The sequence below is a fragment of the Quercus suber genome, unplaced genomic scaffold (assembly GCF_002906115.3).
Source record: "Quercus suber isolate HL8 unplaced genomic scaffold, Cork oak 2.0 scaffold_85, whole genome shotgun sequence".
Classification (NCBI taxonomy): domain Eukaryota; kingdom Viridiplantae; phylum Streptophyta; class Magnoliopsida; order Fagales; family Fagaceae; genus Quercus; species Quercus suber.
Window position 1 is genome coordinate 806617 of NW_027069550.1, and position 21627 is coordinate 828243.

The 21627-nt window shown below is 32.9% G+C and overlaps 2 protein-coding genes across 2 annotated transcripts; one reads left to right on the plus strand and one right to left on the minus strand.

Annotated features, from left to right (window-relative positions):
• Positions 1–934: 934 nt before the first annotated feature.
• On the plus strand, positions 935–7612 carry LOC111994030 (diphosphomevalonate decarboxylase MVD2, peroxisomal). The gene is made up of 9 exons (XM_065774029.1): positions 935–1167; positions 3816–3879; positions 4245–4308; positions 4412–4492; positions 5019–5105; positions 5680–5837; positions 5958–6006; positions 6960–7084; positions 7254–7612. Exons 2-9 carry the CDS (start codon positions 3836–3838, stop codon positions 7474–7476), a joined length of 831 nt encoding a protein of 276 aa, XP_065630101.1. The 5' UTR covers positions 935–1167; positions 3816–3835; the 3' UTR covers positions 7477–7612.
• Positions 7613–15742: 8130 nt separating this feature from the next.
• On the minus strand, positions 15743–16935 carry LOC112027638 (borneol dehydrogenase, mitochondrial). Its single transcript, XM_024060298.2, has 2 exons — positions 16847–16935; positions 15743–16612 (listed from the first exon to the last, which is right to left on the minus strand). Exons 1-2 carry the CDS (start codon positions 16882–16884, stop codon positions 15835–15837), a joined length of 816 nt encoding a protein of 271 aa, XP_023916066.1. The 5' UTR covers positions 16885–16935; the 3' UTR covers positions 15743–15834.
• Positions 16936–21627: the final 4692 nt, after the last annotated feature.

Consider the following 21627-nt stretch of genomic DNA (forward strand, 5'->3'; position numbering starts at 1 on the left):
CAAATTGAAGCAGAGCACCTCTGTTGCAGCTTACAAAAGCCAATTTGAGATGTTGAGCAATAGGATAAGAAATTTGCCCGAATCCCATAAGTTGAGTTGTTTCATGAGTGGTCTTAAGGATGAAGTGAGATTAGCTGTGAAGATGCAGAATCCAAGATCTCTAAATGCAGCTTTTGGGTTGGCCAAGATTCAAGAAGAATATTTGCAGTCTTGTAGGAAGGTTTATAAACCTGTCTATGAGTTTAACAAGAACAATTGGCAACCATCATCATCATCAGCTGTAGTTAAAACTGATAACAAGGGTGATATTAGATCAAGGGTGCCGATACAAAAGGTATCTTCAGCTCAAATGGAGGAGAGACGAAAGAAGGGGCTTTGTTACTATTGTGATACCAAATGATAGAACCTACTTGTACTATCCTCACAATCTCACAATTATTGTAGTTCTTTAGAGGGAACTAGGCCTCCAATGATTCTTTCGAGGGAATCGTCCTCCTAATCAGAATCTCAATGAGAAGCTAATCAATTGTATTCTTATTATCCTCCCAAATGATTACAATCAAATCTGCCTTTATACTTGGCTATAGTAGTCTAACAGAATTAGTAGTCTAACAGAATTACAGCTGGACTTAACAGTTAGACAATAGTACTACCCAATTAAGCCAACTAATGGTTGAGGCACAAATGAATAATACCAATGGTTTTGTCAAAATTATCAAAATTTAATTATATTTATTAAAAATAGAAAGAGAAATTATAAAGAAAAAGGAGAGAGAAAAAAAATAATATGGCTGCTAATGTGTCTCAATTAGAGCGTAGCAACAATAAATGTTACGCTTCAGTTTTTAGTAATATATAGACGTAAAACAAAAAAGTTAACTCTTTTTTTTCAGCTATCAAATATTCTTGTGATCCTTTTACTTTTCTAATTAATTTGTGGTGATTTTTGCTCTTCTTGGTTAGTGTAGGAGATTTCCCTTGCTGGAGGCAGGTTCCAAAGCTGTCTGAGGGAAATTCGCAGTCGTGCTTGTGATGTTGAGGATGAGGAAAAGGGTATCAAAATTGCAAAGAAAGACTGGGAAAATTTGCATTTGCATATTGCTTCCTACAACAATTTCCCTACTGCTGCTGGGTTGGCGTCTTCGGCTGCTGGGTTTGCTTGTCGTGGTAGATGATCTATTTACCCCTATTTAGTTTTTTTCTTGTCGGTTATTATTTTTTTGCAGTATGTTAGTAGGTCAGGTTCCATTAATTTGAGCAGTCAGCTTGCTTATTCTCGAAATATGAATGATGATTGAGTTGGTTTTCACTTTTTAAAAAATTAGTAACATCAGAGGGTTTTGGTGTTGAGCTGCTTTATTGTTATATTCATAAAAAAAGAAAAAAAGAAAAAAAAAAAAGAATCAGAAGTACAATATGGGTTTATTCCTTAAGTCTAGCCCCATTAAAAATTATAGATTATACACATTTTAATGGATCCGTTCTATTGATCGCATCTCCAGCTGAAGTGTATTCTGAAAAATGCATGACCATTCTTCTTATCCAATCATGACTGTTCAAAGATTCATCAATTTTTTTTCTTCTTATTTTTTGGCAGTGAGCAGATTTTTCACCTGCCTCCAAATTTTACCTATGTGTTTCTTGTTGTTTTGCATGGACTTCTTGAAAGCTATGTCCAACAAAAAATTACAAAATGATATAATAAAAACATGTATCTGAAGAAAAAAGCTTAGTATTACATCATTAAACAGTGAATCACGGAATCTTGTGGAAGCTGAAGAACTATCATTAATTAATTATCCTATAGTTGAATTCACATATTTGTTCCTGCAACTTATTTTTGGAGACTACCGAGTTAAAGGAAAAAATTTAATTATAAGAATGCTATAAGACTAATTATGCTCTATAGTACTGTATGTTGGTTTGTTATATTCATAAAATGATTGTAGTGGAAATGAGAATATTACAATTGATAAGTGGAAATACAGGGAAATATGAGATTCAAAATGAAGAAATTAGCTTAAAGATAGCTGTCTCTTATTGAGGGAAAAAAAAAAGAGGGAAAGTCACTTGAGATTGTTTGGTCATATTCAAAAAAGAGCAATTTAGAGGATGTTTGGATGGCTTGTTTCTATAACTCAATTCTCTGTTTCCATAACTCATAACTCATAACTCAAAAATGATGAGACCCATAGCTAGAAGCCCATTTGGCACCACCATATCTCTGTTTCCATAACTCTATTTCCATTAGTCAATTCTCCGATTTTTGAGTTATGAGTTATGGAAATTGAAAACACATTTTGATTGTTTTCAATTTCCATAACTCAATAACTTAATAACATTTTTGTAATTAAACACACATGGGGGACCCACTCAACTGCAGCTTTTGACCAATCTACCCTTTTTTTTTTTACTGGGTTTGGTGAGTTTGGGAAATTGGAAAAAAAAAAAAAAAAAAACTGCACCAAGTGACAGAGTTAGGGCCCAAAAAAAAAAAAAAAAAAAAGAATCAGAAGGACAATATGGGTTTATTCCTTAAGTCTAGCCTCATTAAAAATTATTGATTATACACATTTTAATGGATCTGTTCTATTGATTGCATCTCCAGCTGAAGTCTATTCTGAAAAATGCATGACCATTCTTCTTATCCAATCATGACTGTTCAATATAAAGATTCATCAATTTTTTTTCTTCTTATTTTTTGGCAGTGGGCAGATTTTTCACCTGCCTCCAAATTTTACCTATGTGTTTCTTCTTGTTTTGCATGGACTTCTTGAAAGTTATGTCCAAAGAAAAATTACAAAGGGATGTATTAAAAACATGTATCTGAAGAAAAAAGCTTAGTATTACATCATTAAACAGTGAATCACAGTATCTTGTAGAAGATGAAGAACTATCAATTAATTAATTATCCTATAGTTGAATTCACATATTTGTTCCTGCAACTTATTTTTGGAGACTACCAAATTAAAGGAAAAAATTTATAAGACTGTTATAAGACCAGTTATGCTCTATAGTACTGTATGTTGGTTTGTTATATTCATAAAATGATTGTAGTTGAAATGAGAATATTACAATTGATAAGTGGAAATACAGGGAAATATGAGATTTGAAATGAAGAAATTAGCTTAAAGATAGGGGTGTCCTTTATTGAGGAGGAAAAAAAAAAAGAGGGAAAGTCACTTGAGATTGTTTGGTCATATTCAGAAAACAGTGATTTAAGCTGAGGGAACAAAAAGGCAGGACAAATTCGTGTCAATCAAAGAAGAAACAAAGAGTACAACGTTGGATAGAATAGAATGGAAGAAAATAATACATGTGGCTTACCTTGACTAGCATCTTGAGGATTCATAACAAACCCAAAAAAATTGGGATAAGGCTTGGTTGATGTTGTTTTTCAAAATTTGGAGACTGCCAAATTACATCCTGCATCATCAAGTTATGGTAATTCTCAGTTACTTTTCAAATGGGCCAACGTAAGTCTTGAATGGAATAAATAAATCCAATTCTGAAACTGTGCATAAGTCTGTACGTTTTCCCATAAGATTCAAGTTAGAACTTTGTTGGCAAAACCCTATCATATGCCCCAAAACAACTTGTTTGTACATGCTAGAATATCTTTTGAATCTTTGATCTTAGTTTTGCGTGTGTTAATAGATATGAATATCTTTTGCTATTCTATAATTTACGAATATCTTCAACTTTTTTGATTTTTAGTTGCAAATGACCTCATAGTAACCCTTATTATTCTAAATGACCTCAAAAGAGTACATATTAGAGCATGTTTATAATTAATTATTTTTTTCTATTTGCAGTTTTTGCACTTGCAAAGCTAATGAATGCTAAAGAAGATCAAAGCCAGCTTTCTGCTATTGCAAGGTATCTCATTCTCTGTTGTTATATATTCAATTTTAGGCCAATTGAGATTTGTGCTCAAATGGAGCTCCCACCTCCCATGATAATGGGTGGAGAGTAAGGTGAGGTCATGGGCTCAAAACCTGTTGAATGTGAATGTGTGACTTACCAAATCAATTTTAAAGGTGCTATTTTCTCTGTCTTTACATTGAGTATACCTCCTGTGTACTTGGTGTTCATTAATTTCTAATAAAATTTAGTACTTATGAAAAAAAAAGGGTCCAGGTTGCTTTGACCAAATGTCTTGTACTTTTATATTGAGGGATCCAACATCTATTGCTGTAATTGGCAATCACATTTTTAAAATTTCTTTATTTAAATTAATACAGACAAGGTTCAGGCAGCGCTTGTCGCAGTTTATATGGTGGCTTTGTCAAGTGGATCATGGGAAAAGTAAGTTCTGTTTTCCCATGTTCATCTTACGTGCCTCTTGTCAAGAAATCATTATATTGTTTTGAGTGTTTAGTTCTGATTCTATGTACCTTGATATGTTAAGGATGAGGATGGAAGGGACAGTCTTGCAGTTCAACTGGCAGATGAGAAACACTGGGATGATCTTGTTATTATTATTGCAGTGGTATGTCTATCTTTTTCTTTCCTTCTATTCTGTGAATACATCAAAGTTTTTTAAGAAAATGGATGGGGTGCAACCCAAGCATTTGGGAAGTATACAGAGGGGCAACCCTAAAGAAAAGAAATAGAAAGAAAATTGGAAACGTGGGCAGTAGATCCTTTTTTCCTCCAGTTTATGCTGTACTTTTTTTTCTTCTAAAGTTCTCTCAGTAGTTTGGCTTGCCAAATTCATCTCTGAGTTGATTATCTGTTGGATGTCTTTCCTGTTTTGTGATGAGATGCTTTAGGTATGTTTTGAATTGTTGTATTTAGATACGATGAAGGTCGACTTTTCTGATCAGCCAATCTCCATGATCATTCTATTGATTTTCAAATAGGAACACTACTATCTCAAATGTGTCTCCAATCAATGTCAAATATTTGGTGTGACTTTTTATTGGGCAGTATATGTCAAATCCATATCTTGTTTTATTGCCTACTAGCTTGTATTTTTTCTACAAGAGACAATCATTTTTCGGTCTTGATTTTAGGTAAGTTCAAGGCAGAAGGAAACAAGTAGCACCAGTGGAATGCGTGAAACTGTCGAAACAAGTTTGCTATTAAAGCATAGAGCAAAGGTAGTTTTTGTATATCTTTCCTCCTCTCTTTTAAAAGGTCACTGTTTTCAGAAATAGAAAATTTGTGGGTTTAACATAGTGTTAAGAGTCATTTCATGAAACTAGCAGGGGCTTCACACATGGTACATGGCTCTCTCTTTTTAATATATTTTCTATTGATTATGGATTTGATGGTTGAGATAAATTGGATTACTTGAAAGGAGAAAAGATAGGAAAAAGCTAGGAGAGAGAGCAGAAAATTTTGAGAGAGAAAGACAGCAAAAAATCATGGCTAAAATTACTTTTATACCCTGAAATACTTGAAGGTGAAAATTAGATTTGGTTTGTCGTATAGAAGAAACCAAGAGAGAAATTTAAGAGTTGACTCAAGTTTTGCTGTATAAATTAGTATAGAATATTGGATATAGTAATATATTAAAACTTGCATGGTCATTTTTCAGAAAAGTTTTTCTTTGATTTTGAATTTAATCACATTTTCTGCCTTCCTCCCCCTCCCCTCTTTCTCTCAAGGCCTTTTCTTTTAAGTTCCATTGTCTATTCAGTTTTCTGAGTTCCACTTTTGGCATTGTAACAGGAAGTCGTACCCAAACGCATAGTACAAATGGAAGAAGCCATAAAAAATCGTGATTTTGCATCTTTTGCACAACTGACTTGCTCTGATAGTAACCAGTTTCATGCCGTTTGCCTGGACACATCTCCCCCAATATTCTACATGAATGATACATCCCATAGGCAAGTTCTGCTTTAAATTTTTTGGTATATACCATCGATTATTTCTATATATTTTTTTTGTTGAGTGCAGCATTAATCCCTTGAATTTAATATTGATGAAATGAAATCACTATTTTTCAGGATAATTAGTGTTGTTGAAAAGTGGAATCGTTCTGAAGGAGTGCCTCAGGTTTGATCTTCCCCACCCCCACCCAAATTTCTTTTCTGTTTAATTTTATGATTTGTCTTTAAAAATAGGTTGAACCTTCCCCTTTCCTCTTCCCTTGGGGCCAAAGAAGAAAACCCAGATTGAACCAAGGTTCCCAGCTTGCACTTGCACAGTGCTTTGTGAACAGTCATTATTTAGTATATTTGTTAATGAATTATATTTGACTATTTAAAAAAAGAAAAAAGAAAAAGAGTTATAGATGAAAGTTTCTTTGAAATTCAATATATTAGCATGCGTGATTTCTTTACCTAATGTAATGATAGTATTTAGAACAATTGCTTGAACGCACTCATATTTAGGCCATGAAGATTTGTTCCAACTTAACTAGCACATTTTTTTTTGGGGGGTGTGGGGATGTTGACCACTAATAGAACATTCTATTTCCTGAAAAATCAGAAAGAAATCAGCTCTCAAAGTTACTTTTCATATATTGACAAAAATGAAATATGAATTGATTGTTTTAATTTGGTACTTTCATGGCAATTTCTCCTGAAGGCACCAGGCCTTGGATATTGTTGTTTGCGTTCTAGTAAAGGAACCAGAAAACCCTATCAACTTTACAACGCCAAATTTGACCTTTGCTTCATGTGTGTCAAAATGATTTACAGCCTTGATTGCGTTATATCGTTCTTCATTATGTCCAATAATCCAAAGAATTTTAAGTTATACTGTTCTTTGTGTGACAATGTCATGTGACTTAAGACTGAATGAAAAAAACACTGAACTCAAGCCACCTGGTGTTGGATTGCCCTAGCTCATCCTGTTACTGTCAGTAACCATGTTGATTATTTTGATATCGGTGATATAAGAATGTAAAATATGTAAATGATCAAGTACCTTGCCTAATCCTTTTGTTACCAAACAATATAGGTTGATTATGTTGAATGTATAATTAAGATTGAGAGAACTGACAGGTGGCATATACTTTTGATGCAGGGCCGAATGCAGTGATGATTGCACGTGATAGAAAAGCTGCCAGCCTTTTGCTTCAGAGGCTGCTTTTCCATTTCCCTCCAAATGCAGATACGGATTTAAACAGGTGATTTGCATTAAGGTTTTAGTGTTTTACAGCTAGGAGATAAATTGGTGAAAAATCTATGAACAATTTCTTTGCAAATGTCTAGAGATCTTTTGTTTTTTTTCTTTCACACTGCCCAGGGTGAGTTTCATGAGGGACCATTTTTTTCACTCATGTTTTTTTCTTTCAGTTATATTATTGGTGATAAGTCAATCCTACAAGATGCTGGGATTAAGGGGAAAGAGGATGTGGACGCCTTGCCGCCACCTTCCGAGATAAAAGATAACATTCCATCCCATAAATTTAGGGGGGATGTTAGTTATTTCATCTGCACAAGACCTGGGAGAGGTCCAGTTTTGTTTTCTGATAAGAGCCAGGCTCTTCTCAACCCTGAAACTGGGCTACCTATGTAAATTTGGACGAATCGTTTCAAGTGCTTTATGTATTCTGTTGGAGCATTTTTAATATTAAATAAATAAAATGAATAAATGTAATAACATAAATGTAAAGATGTGGGAGTAAATATGGAAGATGAGGAGTTAGTGTGAATGTTTAATCCCACATTGAAAAGGAGAGAGACTTTTTTATTCTTTTTAATTGTGGTGATTAATGGGCTAAAATGTATTGACTCAGATATTGGGCTAGATACGTGCGCAAGGGGGAGGTGAAGAGTGGAGGGAAAGTCTGCACCGGTTACAAAGTTTAGCCAACCAAGGGCTTGAATCTTCTTAAAGAGAGCGAGTGCCGCGCCTCAGTCCAAATAGCGTTGTGTAATTTTTCACAAGAGAAACCAAATGAGCCTGTTGGAGATCTTAACAAGCCCTTTCGCTTTAAGGGAGCCCACTTCAAGAGGTGGAAAGGAAAGGTCCTCTTTTACTTGAGTCTTCTCAAAGTCTCCTACATCCTTACTGACAAGAATCCATCAAAAGTTTCTACCGATGAGATGAGTGATGAAGAATATATTCTCCATCAAGAAAAAATAGATAAGTATACAAAAGATGAGTATAATTGTCGCTCTTATCTATTGAATTGTCTTGCTGATCATTTCTATGATTATTATGATACAACTTACAATTCTGCTAAGAAAAAGGGGGGGGAGGGGTTATTCTTCTTCTTCTTTCTATTGGAGTTTATCTATGATATGTGTACTGTTTAAATTATTTAGCTGCATGAGGAGAGGTGAATTTCAGTAATGGTGTTTCCGAAATTATGAGAAAAAGTAGAAGAGAGAAGTGAGAAATGATGTGAGCAAAGAGAGAGAAAAAGCAATTTTAACAAAATCATTGCCAAAATTGCTGCCGCCCAATTTTTGTGCCCATGCTAGACTGCCAAACTGACTAAAAAAGGAAAGAGAAAAATTTGAATGGTGGCTATACCACTGCTAAAATGGAAGAAATGAGAGAAATTTGAATTATAGCAATACCATTGCCGAAATAAGAGAGAAGAGAGGGAAAAAATTTTGGATTGTAGCAATTAAAGTGCCAAAATTGGAGAGGAGAAGGAAAAAAAAGAAAATTTTTTTATTGTATTTTGGCAGTGCCAGTGCCTTAATAGGAGGGAAGAGAAAAAATTTGTTTGTAATGTGGCAATACACCATTGCCAAAATTGCTGAGAGAAAGAGAGTGAGAGAGAGAAAATTGTTGTCAGGGAGTTTTGTTTGACCGAAACAGTTTCTTATTTGTGAAAAAAATATTAGGCCAGAGATCTCTAGCATATTATAACTTCATTTCATTGCAAAAACTAGAAGTTATTCGTCATTTGTAACCTCATTTCATTGCAAATAGCCTATAAAGCAATCTGTGAATGGGTTCTCTGTAAAAAAGATCTTAGACAACTTATGCATTGATTTTGCATGAAAAAAAAAAATGCAAAATATGATGGCATGCAAAGATTCTCACCTCGAAAATCAATACAACATGCAATTGGATAGTTATGGGTGAATCTAAAGAGTTAAATGCAGAACAAAGTTTTTTTCCAAATTAGTTTGGAGGAAAACTTTTTAAATTTCTCATATATATCTTTTTTTTGTATGAATTTTGAAAATCTGACTGTTAAATTTCATATTCTATATGTCCTTAATATGCATATCAAATTTTGTTCAAATCGGACGTTGTTTTTTATACACAATTTTAGATCACAAAGATCACAAAAACTTGAAATTTTAACATTTATTTGATGACATAGCAATTGATTTTTAATCTTCTTAAAAATTTTCAAACATAAAGGATATAACAAGAATATCCAATCCAATGATTAGATTTTCAAAATTCACATTCAATATAATAATATATAAGGAGTTTGAAGGGTTTCTCTCCAAACTAGTTTGGAGAGAAACTTTATTGTTAAATGCAATACACAAGAGTGCCCACAATAAATATATTCATGCCATCTATCACCACTCTTATTCACATCTTACCATGGCAAGAGCAAGTGGCAATTGGCTTTTACATTCTTTTCTTGATTACTATGAAAACGAGAGAAATTCTGACATAAGCGAGAGAACTCTCAACTCGCAAGCGCAACAATGTATTAAACTATGAGCACTATATATCAGACTGATGAGTAGTCGTTGTAAATTGGATCGAATATTTAAGACATGCCTATGAATGTAAACCTTTTTTTTTCAAATAATAAAGTGGTGTGTTTAAGTTCATAATTTTATTTTATAATTAATGAATGCAATGCATTTATAAATCCTCTTAACTCTAAACTTGGTTAGTCGGCTTTTAGCACAACAGGTTTGGCTCACCTCCAAGACATTTTTAACTAGACATGACCTTTTATTTTAAATATACAATAGTAAGTGGTAGTGTGAAATCTCCACATTTTATTTAGTTAGTAGGTAACGTGACAGTCTCTCATTAAAACAAAAGAAGATTCTAATTAAAAAAGTATTGGAGGTAAGTCACACCTGAAATATAAGATTGGTGTGAAGACTAGAGGAAGAGTGAAGTTGGCTTCTCACATATACATCATTTTATTAAGAAAAAAAAAAATGAGTAGAGAGGAAAATAATTGTGAAATCAAAATTAGTGTTGGAAGAAAGATGAAATTATCGGCATTGGTACTGTCAATTAAATAAAAACACAAAAACACACCAAAAAAAAAAAAAAAAAAAAAAAAAACACAAAAACAACAACATTAATGCATGGGTAGTATGAGATTTAAAGGCAAAAAAATAAGCTGAGAAGGAAATAGACTTTTTGAAGGATTTTTAGGCAACAATAAAATTGTGTATATTAGGAATGTTCTATTATTAAATAAGTGTTTCCTACTGTCAATATAAAGTATAAACATTGAACATATTAAAAGGTATAATATAATAAAAATTTATTAAAAAAAACTTGAATAAGTTTCATTGGGATGTCCCATAGAATACACATGACCCTCAAAATATAGCCGCATAGGGAAAAAAAAATTAAAAGGGCAAAAGGAGTTGAAAATAGGAGAGAGGAGAGATAAAAAAAAAAAAAAGTATGAGAAAAAAATTAGGTTATGTTTGGTAAAATTTTTGTTTTTTATTTTCAAAAACTTGTTTTTGGGAATATAAAGAAAAAAAAAATTCTTGTATTTTTAATATCAAAAACATTTTTGGTTAATTGAAATTAAAAAGATAGTTTTTTTGAAGAAAAAAAAAATACTAAAATATGTTGCTATTAGGATTTGAACTTTAATGCTAACCCATTAAATGAGATAGATTTATTAAATTAAATGCGTATTTTCATTGACTTTTGAAAATTAGAAATTGAAAATAGCATTTTGCATGCTCAGCTTCCTTTACAAATTGAGTTTTGAGAACAGTTTTTGTTTTCTGTCCATTTTGGGTTGCCAAAAAATTTTTTTGTCTCAAAAATAGAAAATTATTTTTGGAAACAGAAAATAAGAAGAAAAAGAAATTACCAAACATACCCTTAGTAATTGTGGCAATTTTGTTGCCAAAATAGGAGAGAAAAAAAAAGAAGGTAACTATAAAGTTGCCGAAATAGGAGAGAGAAAATTGGTATTGTGGCCATTGAGTTGCTGAAATAGGAGAGAGAAAAAATTATAATAGTGTCAATTGAGTTGCCAAAATAGGTGGTGGGAAGAAAAAAAAAGTAATTGTGGAAATTGTGTTGCTGAAATAGGAGAACTAGAGAGAAAAAATTAAAAGGGCAAAGGTGTTGAAAATAGGAGAGAGGAGAGATAAAAAATAAAAAATAAAAAATAAAAAGGTATGAGAAAAAAATGGTAAAAAAATTTAGTAATTGTGGCAATTTGGTTGCCGAAATAAGAGAGAGAGGTAATCGTGTAAAGTTGCCGAAATAGGAGAGAGAAAAAAATGGTATTGTGGCAATTGAGTTGCCTAAATAGGAGAGAGAGAAAATGGTGATTCTGGCCAACACTAGGATGAAAAAGATGATTGATTTACTCATACAATGTAAAAAATTTATTAAAAAAAAAAAAAAAAGGATTCTACATGTGCATGATTTGAAAAAAAAAAAAAAAAAAAAAAAAAAAAGGTAACTATAAAGTTGCCGAAATAGGAGAGAGAAAATTGGTATTGTGGCCATTGAGTTGCTGAAATAGGAGAGAGAAAAAATTATAATAGTGTCAATTGAGTTGCCAAAATAGGTGGTGGGAAGAAAAAAAAAAAGTAATTGTGGAAATTGTGTTGCTGAAATAGGAGAACGAGAGAGAAAAAATTAAAAGGGCAAAGGTGTTGAAAATAGGAGAGAGGAGAGATAAAAAAAAAATAAAAAATAAAAAGTAAAAAGGTATGAGAAAAAAATGGTAAAAAAATTTAGTAATTGTGGCAATTTGGTTGCCGAAATAAGAGAGAGAGGTAATCGTGTAAAGTTGCCGAAATAGGAGAGAGAAAAAAATGGTATTGTGGCAATTGAGTTGCCTAAATAGGAGAGAGAGAAAATGGTGATTCTGGCCAACACTAGGATGAAAAAGATGATTGATTTGCTCATACAATGTAAACAATTTATAAAAAAAAAAAGAAAAAAAAAAAAGGATTATGCATGTGCATGATTTGTCTGCACAATGTGAAAAAACATAGATTCTTTGCATGTGTATGATTTGCCTGTACACTATATATATATATATATATATATATATAAAGTAAAAGTGAATCTTTGTGTACATTTTACTAACTTGTTTATTTCAAAGTATTGTTTCATCTTGATATTTGTTGTGTTGTATTTAGTCAATCGGCATATCTAGTTATGTGGTTCAAAATATAAGAATTTAACTTATATGCAGAAGAACTTGCATCCTATTTAAACAGTACTAATATTGACTAAAGTCTCCTTACTTCTTTTTCTTCACTTTTATTCCTCTCAAAATTCTATCAACCATTTTCAATTCATACATGTTATACATTCTACAAACAACTCTAATATTGACTAAAGTCTCCTTACTTCTTATTCTTCACTTTTATTCCCCTCAAAAATCTATCAACCATTTTCAATTCATACGTGTTATACATTCTACAAACAACACTTGTATCTCTCACAAGGTTAGTTACATCTCTAAAGTGGTTACTTTTCTTCATGGTTTTAAAAATCATACTGATCAAAGAACAAAAAAGGGACTTGTTATTGGTTTTCTAGTTCAATTAGGGTCAGACTGATGGTTGAACTGATGATGTTATAACTATTTTAATTAATAATTTTAAATTATGAAAACATTATATTATATATATATATATATTTATATTTATATGTATATGTTGTAGAGGGATGTCTCCACTAGATGGATTCTAGGTTGAGGAAGGCCTATCAAAGCAGCAACACAGAAGGTTTGGGCTTGGCCCATATCCTAACATCATAGACTCGAGGATCGAGGAGGGTTGCAGAGTGACTCAAGTTGCCTACCGAGGTTAGCTGAGAATCACTTGTTAAGGAAAGTGTCAATAGCAAAGCCGGGGATCAGAGCTTCTCCCAGAATTCTCGTCAAGGACTTGGAAGAGATAGCACAGAGTCAAAAGTAATAGTCACCCCCGCATTAATTAGATGTTCCTATCTAATGTCAACCGCATTAAATAATGAATGACTGGCTTGAACAGTAAGAACACCCCAAAAGTCTTCCTTCACAATTAAAAAGTAGGGGGAAAGTGTCCGATGAGACAAACATCCCCTAACATCTAGCAAGATAATGCACAGCTGGAAAGGAATGAGTTGAGGAGACAAAAAGGTGGACCTTTCCATGAGGGAAAGGGACTTGGTATTTTAGAGAAAAGAGAGAGAAAAATAGAGAGCTTTGTAATAGTCCAACAACTATTTTACAACTCAGCAAAAGCCATTTTTAGTGAAACATAGCCAATCAATTCATCTTGTTTTTTAGTTTTTGGTCTTCCTATTGTGGGTTACTCTTTTGTTCCTTACAAATTAGTTGTGTCAATTAAATACACTGAGTTTGTTCTTCATTTTCAGTGTTTTTGACCACCTCTCCCACCACACACACTCACACATATATAATAATTTTATAACCAGTAATATTTAGTTTAAAATTTTTAAAAATAATTCACAACACATAATATCAAAGTTATACTAAAGTTCATTTATTATTATATTTATATATTAGCTACTATAGTAAATTTATCAATTATATAATATATTATTATTTTAAGATAATATATAATCCATAATTGGTTGGTTATTTATAATTATATAGGTAATATTATGTATTAAAAAATTAAGCAACTATTATATTTATGCCAAATGTCGTGTTATATTACTATATAGCCTTATAGGAATAGAAAGAGACGACGAAAAAAAAAAAAAAAAGCATTAGTTTAAACCTCTTCTCCAAAAAAAAAAAGAAGTATTATTCTAAAACCCTCACGTCGAAAGTCTTCACTCATTACATACTCCACCCAGGTCACCGACACCACTTCTTTTTCTTTTCCCGAATGACCCAACGAGTCTGGCCGCACTTCTTTAAGCTTTCTATTTATTTTCTCTTAAATTCCGATTATTCTTCTTCTTCTCCATCTCTCGGACACTCTCTCTCCTAAAAATTTGAAGAATTAGTGAAGTTGAAAACGACTAGGTAAAAGTAATCTTTACTTCTACTTCTCTGCAAACATGTGTGTTTTTTTTTTTAATAATATATTTGATTTTTTTTTTTTTTGGTTGAGAAAACACTTTGTTTTCTTTACATTTAACTGGACCGTTCCAAAACTGGTCCAACAGTACCAGTTTTTGGTTTTTTTTTTTTTTTTAATTTCTACTTTGTATGTAATTTTTCAATTTTTAAGCATAACCGAACCAAATTGATGCTAATTCCTGTTGAATCAGCCAATTCGATCGGATTTTTAACTAAAATTAAGCCCAAACTTAATCCAAATTAAACCATTCACAGCCCAATCCAAAATCAAAACAAAAGCAAACAGCCAGCACATTCACACAAACTTTTCTCAAATTACAACTTTGACAAAACTTTTCAAAATTACAAGAATGCCACAAAACTTTTTCAAATTTACATTTTGGCCCTCAAACTTTCACAAAATTACATTTTTTTAATCCCAAACTTTCATAAATTGCATTTTGCGTTGAAAATACTTTTGTAACCCATTTAGAGGAAGATGAGAAATGGCCAGTTGCATTTATTATCTACGTAGTTTGCCACCATTTTGGCATTATCCTTCTTTTGGGGGAATGGGCAGACTAACAACGTAAAGGATAAGTATATAATAAGTTAGACAAAATAACGAAGAATTGAGAAAAATAACATCTCGAGATTCATATTAAAACTCGAGTCTTAGAGACTCGCTTTGCGAGTGTTGTTGGACTGAAAATGTCACATGGATCTCGAGTTTTTGAAAATTGAGTTCCATGCAAAAAAAAATTTATTTTGATCGCTCCTATAGTGGCGTTTTTAAGTCCTATGGTGATGTTTTAAAGCCCTATAGCGGCGTTTTCCTGCAAAATTTTTTTTATAAGTGTTAATACCAGGTTCAGGGAGCCCTATAGTGGCGTTTTTAAGACCTATAGTAACGTTTTTAAGCCCTATAGCGGCGTTTTCTTGCAAAAAAAATTTTATTACTCCATTTTTAAGCCCTATAGTGATGTTTTTAAGCTCTATAACAGCGTTTATGGAACTCGAGTCTTTAAAACTCGATTTCCACGTCGATTTTTTCCACATCACACTTATCCGCTTACAAATCGAGACTTAAAAACTCGATTTTTATCTTGGAACTCGAGTTTTAGACACTCGAGATGCTAGTTTTCTACATTCTTTTAAAACGTGACACCTAACTAAATTTTTTAATATTTGTTGTTATTTAGAAAAAAAATTCCCTTCTTTTATATGAGGAGTTTGCATTACACATACATTGAACCACGTGGCAGCCCTTGGCCATGTGTGTTTACAATATTAGTAGCCATAACATTGAAATGGAAGATAAATCTAGATCGGCTCAAAATTTTATATAAACTAAATATGATATAATTCATACGACATTATTGTATCGTACAATTCATAACTATTCACAATTCGTCCATACGATACATAACTTTTTGAATACAATACAATATGTATTATGTATGTACAATATTAACAACTATGGACCATAGAATATAGCTACTTAAGGTGTCACTTAGTCGAAGGCCATAAGCAAAATTTTAAATTCATTGTCAAATTGGGAAAATTAAATCATTTCAAAAATTCATATAAAACTCATTTATCATGGACCATGAACTTGCTGCTCATCCATTATTCATGTCAAGAATTGTTCAAACAAACAAAAGGCTGTTCCTTGGATTGGAATGTCCACTCATATCTTAAGATTGTGGAAATAAACAAAAGCCTGTATTTAGAATGGTGAAACCTCCGTCTATCACAAGATTATGTCCACTCACATATTTTGACTCATCACTTCCCAAATAGAGAGCAGCCTCAGCCACATCCTCTGGCTTGAGAACCTCACCCTTTAAGCTTGAAAAAACATTGGAAATTTTATTAGTATCCAGCTGCTTTAAGAAATCCTTTAATAACGGCGTAGCAATCGCATACGGTGACACACAATTCACACGAATGCCAAACTGTCCAAGCTCCACTGCTGTATTTCTCATTAATCCAACCACACCATGTTTTGAGCTTGTGTAGCCATGCGTTGCACCTCCTCCTATGATTGAGGATGTGCTAGCAGTTGTGATTATACTGCCTTTTCGAGCTGGGATCATCACACGGGCTGCATGTTTTGTGCCAAGGAAAGCACCTAAGAGGTTGACACTAACCACTTGCTCAAATTCAGCCTTGGTGGTGTCAAGGATGTTGAGTTTGGCTGCTCCAGCTGTACCAGCATTATTGAACATAATGTCTAGCTTACCGTACTTGGAAACAGCATGGTTAACAGCATTTTCTACTTCCGTTTCCTTAGTAACATCACAATGGACAGAGGATGAGGATTGAGGATTTAGTTCTTTGCATATACAGTGACCCAACTCGTCTTGAATGTCTGCGATTACAACTTTAGCTCCATGTTTGGAGAAGATTCTTACAGTGGACTCACCAATGCCGCTAGCCCCACCAGTGATTAGTGCCACTTTTCCTTCTAGCCTGTGACATATTTGCATGATATTATCTCTCAAATTTAGTCAACATTAATTAGATGGCACATCTGCGTAAGATATTTGTTACGGCCACAAGGTAATGCATGCAGTGTCTAACAAAAAAATAAAAAAATTATTTACTCTGAGAGAGGGAAATTTCGGATTTATTTTCATAAAATATTGCTGTTCTTTAATAAATTAAACATATAGAGGCAAGCTAGATAGCTAAAATTTTTCGTACCTTCTAGCTGCAGCCGAAACTAAAGAGAAACTTCCCATGGTCGACGAAGTTAGAATATGTGTTGCAAAAACGAAAAATGAAACCCGAAGACCATCACCAAACTGCTTTGTGATCTCTCCTTGAATGTAACCAACTTAAATAGCTAGAGGCAATGTCCCACCCCTGCATTCCCACGTGTTTTTTTTTTTTTTGAAGAAACGTGTTTTAAATAGGCGGGATCGTGAACAGTACACGGGACTCACTAACAAACGCTAGATACAGCTTCAACTGCATCCAAACATTCACTAAGACTGGGTTTGGATACAGCGTTAAGCTGCGGCACGTTTCTGTTCTCGCGTTTTCTCTTTTTTTTTTTTTTTTCTTCCGCATTTGTTGACTTTGGGGACAAAAGTACTGTGCGTGTACTGTGCGTGAACTGTTCACGCACTGTTCACGTCATTTTTAATATTAAAAGTGGGTCCCACAACACTATTCACACATTTAAAAATTATTTTGCTACAGTGTTTTCAGCAACAATCAGTTTTTATCAACTTTCAGCAACAATAAGTGCTATCCAAACGTACCCTATATGTCTACTGCATTAAATATGAAGATGTCCTTCCACGGCTTGCCTTTCCACATGTATAAACTTCCTCTCCCAACCTATCTTTACATAGCTACTTCCAATATATTCTTATTCATTAATGATCCTACATATCATCATGTGTATTTGTTTCTGGGGAGATTGTTTCTGAAGTGTACTCATGACAACTAAAGTTTCTTAATTTTGCTAGTGTCACCAATGTCCAACATCTCACATTTGTAATCTCATTGCTATCTAAAGACACATGGCTCACTAAATGCATGCCACATTACCACTACACCACGAGTTACAACCAACATTAATATTATTGATAGCCTCACGTCGTTTATGAATACTTTTTAACAATATCTATGACCAACATTAATATTATTGTACGATTACAGTAGCATTGATAAATGATTTCACAACCAACTTTTAGGTTGAAATTTAAAACTAAGGTTTGCCTCAAATTTATCTTATCCACTTGTAATTTCACTTGTGACACTTTACTTATTCGTGGTTCATTCTGTCTATGCTTTGTAGCCCACCACTAAATATTTTGTTACTCTAACACATTTCGTCCAAAAATTTAACAAGAAATCAGATCAAACACTCCTCTCTCACACAAGGCCGGCCCAAACATTTCGGAGGCCTAAGGCGAAATTTTTAAATGGGACATTTATGTTATCACTTAAATAATATTTAACTAGCATTTTATATAATAAATTTTTTTTAAATCCATTCTTTTTATCTTTAAAATGATTTTTTTTTTGAGAAAATGCTAAAATTATAATAAATTTTACTGCAAATTGGTGTTGCAATAAATGTGATCAATGACATGAGGCTTACAAAAATACTAGAAATATTATAAAATTTACAACATGAGAATTACAAAGATATATCACCAATCACAAATATTCATTCAAAAATGCATTTAATAGTTTGTTAAAATCTACCTATCATATTCATTGTCACATCAAATTATAAAAGTTATGGAGACCATCATGCACTCTTAGTGCAGTGATTACTCTACAAGTCTTATAAGTTCTTGTGGGGTGTGGGGGGCAATGGCCGAGATTTAAGTCACTAGAAGAGAGTTTCGCAAACATGTCTATTTAGAAGACTTATTTATTTAAATTTGTCTTATCTCTATTTCTAACATTACTTAATTCTTCAACCTTCTTAATAGTGAAAAAAAATATAAACTAAAATGTTTTAATATCTCCCAAAAATATTTATTTATAAAAAATAAATAAATAAATTTGCCCCAAAATCTAGGGCCTTCTCTAGTAAGGGGTCCCTAGGCAATGGCCTAGTTGGCCTAGGCCTAGGGCCGGCACTGCTCTCACACACTTTCTCTCACGCTTACTCATCCATTCTAAACCGAGAATTGCCTGGGTTTTGTTTGTGCATGTATAAACTTCCTCCCCCAACCTATCTTTCCATAGCTACTTTCAATATATTCTTATTCATTAATGATCCTACATATCATCATGTGTATTTGTTTCTGAGGAGATTGTTTTTTGAAGTGTACTCATGACAACTATAGTTTCTTAATTTTGTTAGTGTCACCAATGTCCAACATCTCTCATTTGTAATCTCATTGCTATCCAAAGACACATGGCTCACTAAATGCATGCCCCATTACCACTACACTACAAGTTACAACCAACATCAATATTATTGATAGCCTCACGTCGTTTGTGAATACTTTTTAANTATATAATCAATTTTGATCCTATTTACCCTCCACAGTGTAGCTACCGCCGGTGTTTGTCTTCACCCCATAGGTAATTGTTCTATGTTTCTCATCTTTCTTTTGTAGTTAGTCTTGTTCGTTAAATCAAATAAACCTAAAGATTTATAATATGAAACCCTAACTAAAAAAAACCTTGAAACCCTAACTATTTTACTTTGGTTCTTTGTTCTTTTTTTTAATCAATTTTGATCTTGTTTAATTTTATACAAGATTGAGAGTTGACTCCAAGTAGCATTTTTTGCCTTCAAGTTTGAAACCCATACACCCACGGTTTTCTTTAGGGTATGGTTTTTGCTTTCCTTTGTGTTTAGTAAAAATAAATAAATAAATAAATAATATGTAGTGATTTTGGTGATTGTTTCTTTTTACTAATTGTCTTTTCCTTCTTGGATTGACTTGAATGGCGTTCATACTGCAATTGATTTACTACTCAAGTTCCCTTCATAAGCATCTTATTAGTGGTTTCATTTGATTTTTGAATTGAATCACTACTTGATGCTTTGTTTTTACAGAGCATTGCAGTTCTAGATGATAATGTTTACTGGTAAATATGATTTATTGAGAGTAAAATTCTACTGTTATTAATTCTAATATGATGGAAGCCTTTAAAATGATATAGGGAAAACACAATGGAAATTCTAACTCTTTTAATCTCTCTGGCTCTCAGTGAAAGTAAAAAGAAATTAAGTAAAACCCTAGACCTTGAAATTTTCATTCCTTAATGCTCATGTATCTATTCTCTTAGGGATAATTACAGATTACCCATTTCTGGTTTAGCCCAAATTTAACTTATCCACCCTTGGTTTTATTTTTTACACTTTACCCACCCATGGTTCATTCCGTCTATGCTTTGTAACCCACCACTAATTTTTCCATTACTCTAACACCTTTCATCAAAAAATCAAACAAGAAATCAGATCAAACTCTCCTCTCCCACAACAAAACATGAATAACATAAAGAAGTTTCACTTCAATTTTTTGGTGTGGTGGTTGATAAGGTTGATGATGAGCCACATATGAGCCACATGGATCAACATATCAAAGATAGAAGAAAAGTAGGTTTCCCTAAAGAGGAATCATGCGCCCCTCTTGACAAATACAAATTTTTCGAACCTCAACGTCCACATCTGTTCAATCACCAATTTCCAAATTACGAAGATAAAGATCCAAGCCGTATCCACAAAATTAATTTGACAGAAACATATCCTATCTTACAACCTAGAAGACTTGCCAATATTTCTCTAGCCCATACCAATTTATTTAGAAACTAAAAGCTAAACCCAGATTTTAGAAACCAAAAGCTAAACCCAAAATTTTTGAAGATAAACCCAAACCAAAAGCTAAACCCATAAATCTTGAACAAAAACCAAAAATTAAATCCATAAATTTTGAAAATAAAGCCACAGTCACTGAAACCAAAAATTAAAACCAAATCAAACACACCACAAATTTCTTTCTCAATCTTTTCTATCCCCTTAACAGTAATTCAATGAATAATAGACATCTACCATCCCTAACACAAAACTCTCATGTCAAACATTCATTCATAGGCAAAGAATCAAATAGTTTACAAGTCTTTCACAGATCTAAATCATCATCAACCTTTTCAACCACCACACCAAAAATTGAAGTGAAACTTCTTTATGTTATTCATGTTTTGTTGTGGAAGAGAAGTGTTTGATCTGATTTCTTGTTTGATTTTTTTATGAAAGTGTTAGAGTAACGGAAAAATTTGAGGTGGGTTATGGAGCATAGATGGAATGAACCACGGATGGGTAAAGTGTCAAAAATAAAACCATGGGTGGGTAAATTAAATTTGGACTAAACCACATATGGGTAATTTGTAATTATCCCTTTCCCTTATATCCCTTTCAATTACATGGCTGTTGACACTATGTTATAGAAACTGTCAAGGACTTCTCCTAAAATTTAATATTGACAACTGAAATTTAATATTGTCGAATCATCTTTAATATTGACATCTAATTTGTGTATATAAGAATCTCTCTACCCTGTCTCTGTCCCCATAGTTGTTGGTCATGATTATCACATGGAGTGTGTTTATGTTGCTTGCCCCTCAAACTAAAGTGTGTTTATGTTGATTATCATTTTATGTCATTTTAACTGATTTGGTTTGAACGGTTTTAGACCCCTTAAACCAACCAGATTAACCTAGTAAATTAGCCAAGTGATTAACTTAGTCAATTTAAGCGATTCTAGGTTATCACAAACATACAATCATATCAACAATATAAAGCAGCGGAATAATAAATAACTCAATGATATGATCACCCAGGAAACCACACGGTAAAAATTTGGAGAGGATTTGACCTAGCTATTCTTAAGGTAAACTTGAATCCACTGTGCGAAAGAATCGAAGTTCATACAAAAGGACTTACAAGATCCCCGCTTGACTTCCTAATGCTACCCACCAGTAGAACTTACTGACACGACCACGTG

Coding starts and splice junctions, on each gene's coding strand:
- LOC111994030 (XM_065774029.1), top strand. CDS start 3,836: ATGAATGCTAAAGAAGATCAAAGCCAGCTTTCTGCTATTGCAAG. Junction 4,309..4,411: donor TCAAGTGGATCATGGGAAAA/GTAAGTTCTGTT, acceptor TGATATGTTAAG/GATGAGGATGGAAGGGACAG. Junction 4,493..5,018: donor TTGTTATTATTATTGCAGTG/GTATGTCTATCT, acceptor TCTTGATTTTAG/GTAAGTTCAAGGCAGAAGGA.
- LOC112027638 (XM_024060298.2), bottom strand. CDS start 16,884: ATGGGAAGTTTCTCTTTAGTTTCGGCTGCAGCTAGAAG. Junction 16,613..16,846: donor GTTTCGGCTGCAGCTAGAAG/GTACGAAAAATT, acceptor AATATGTCACAG/GCTAGAAGGAAAAGTGGCAC.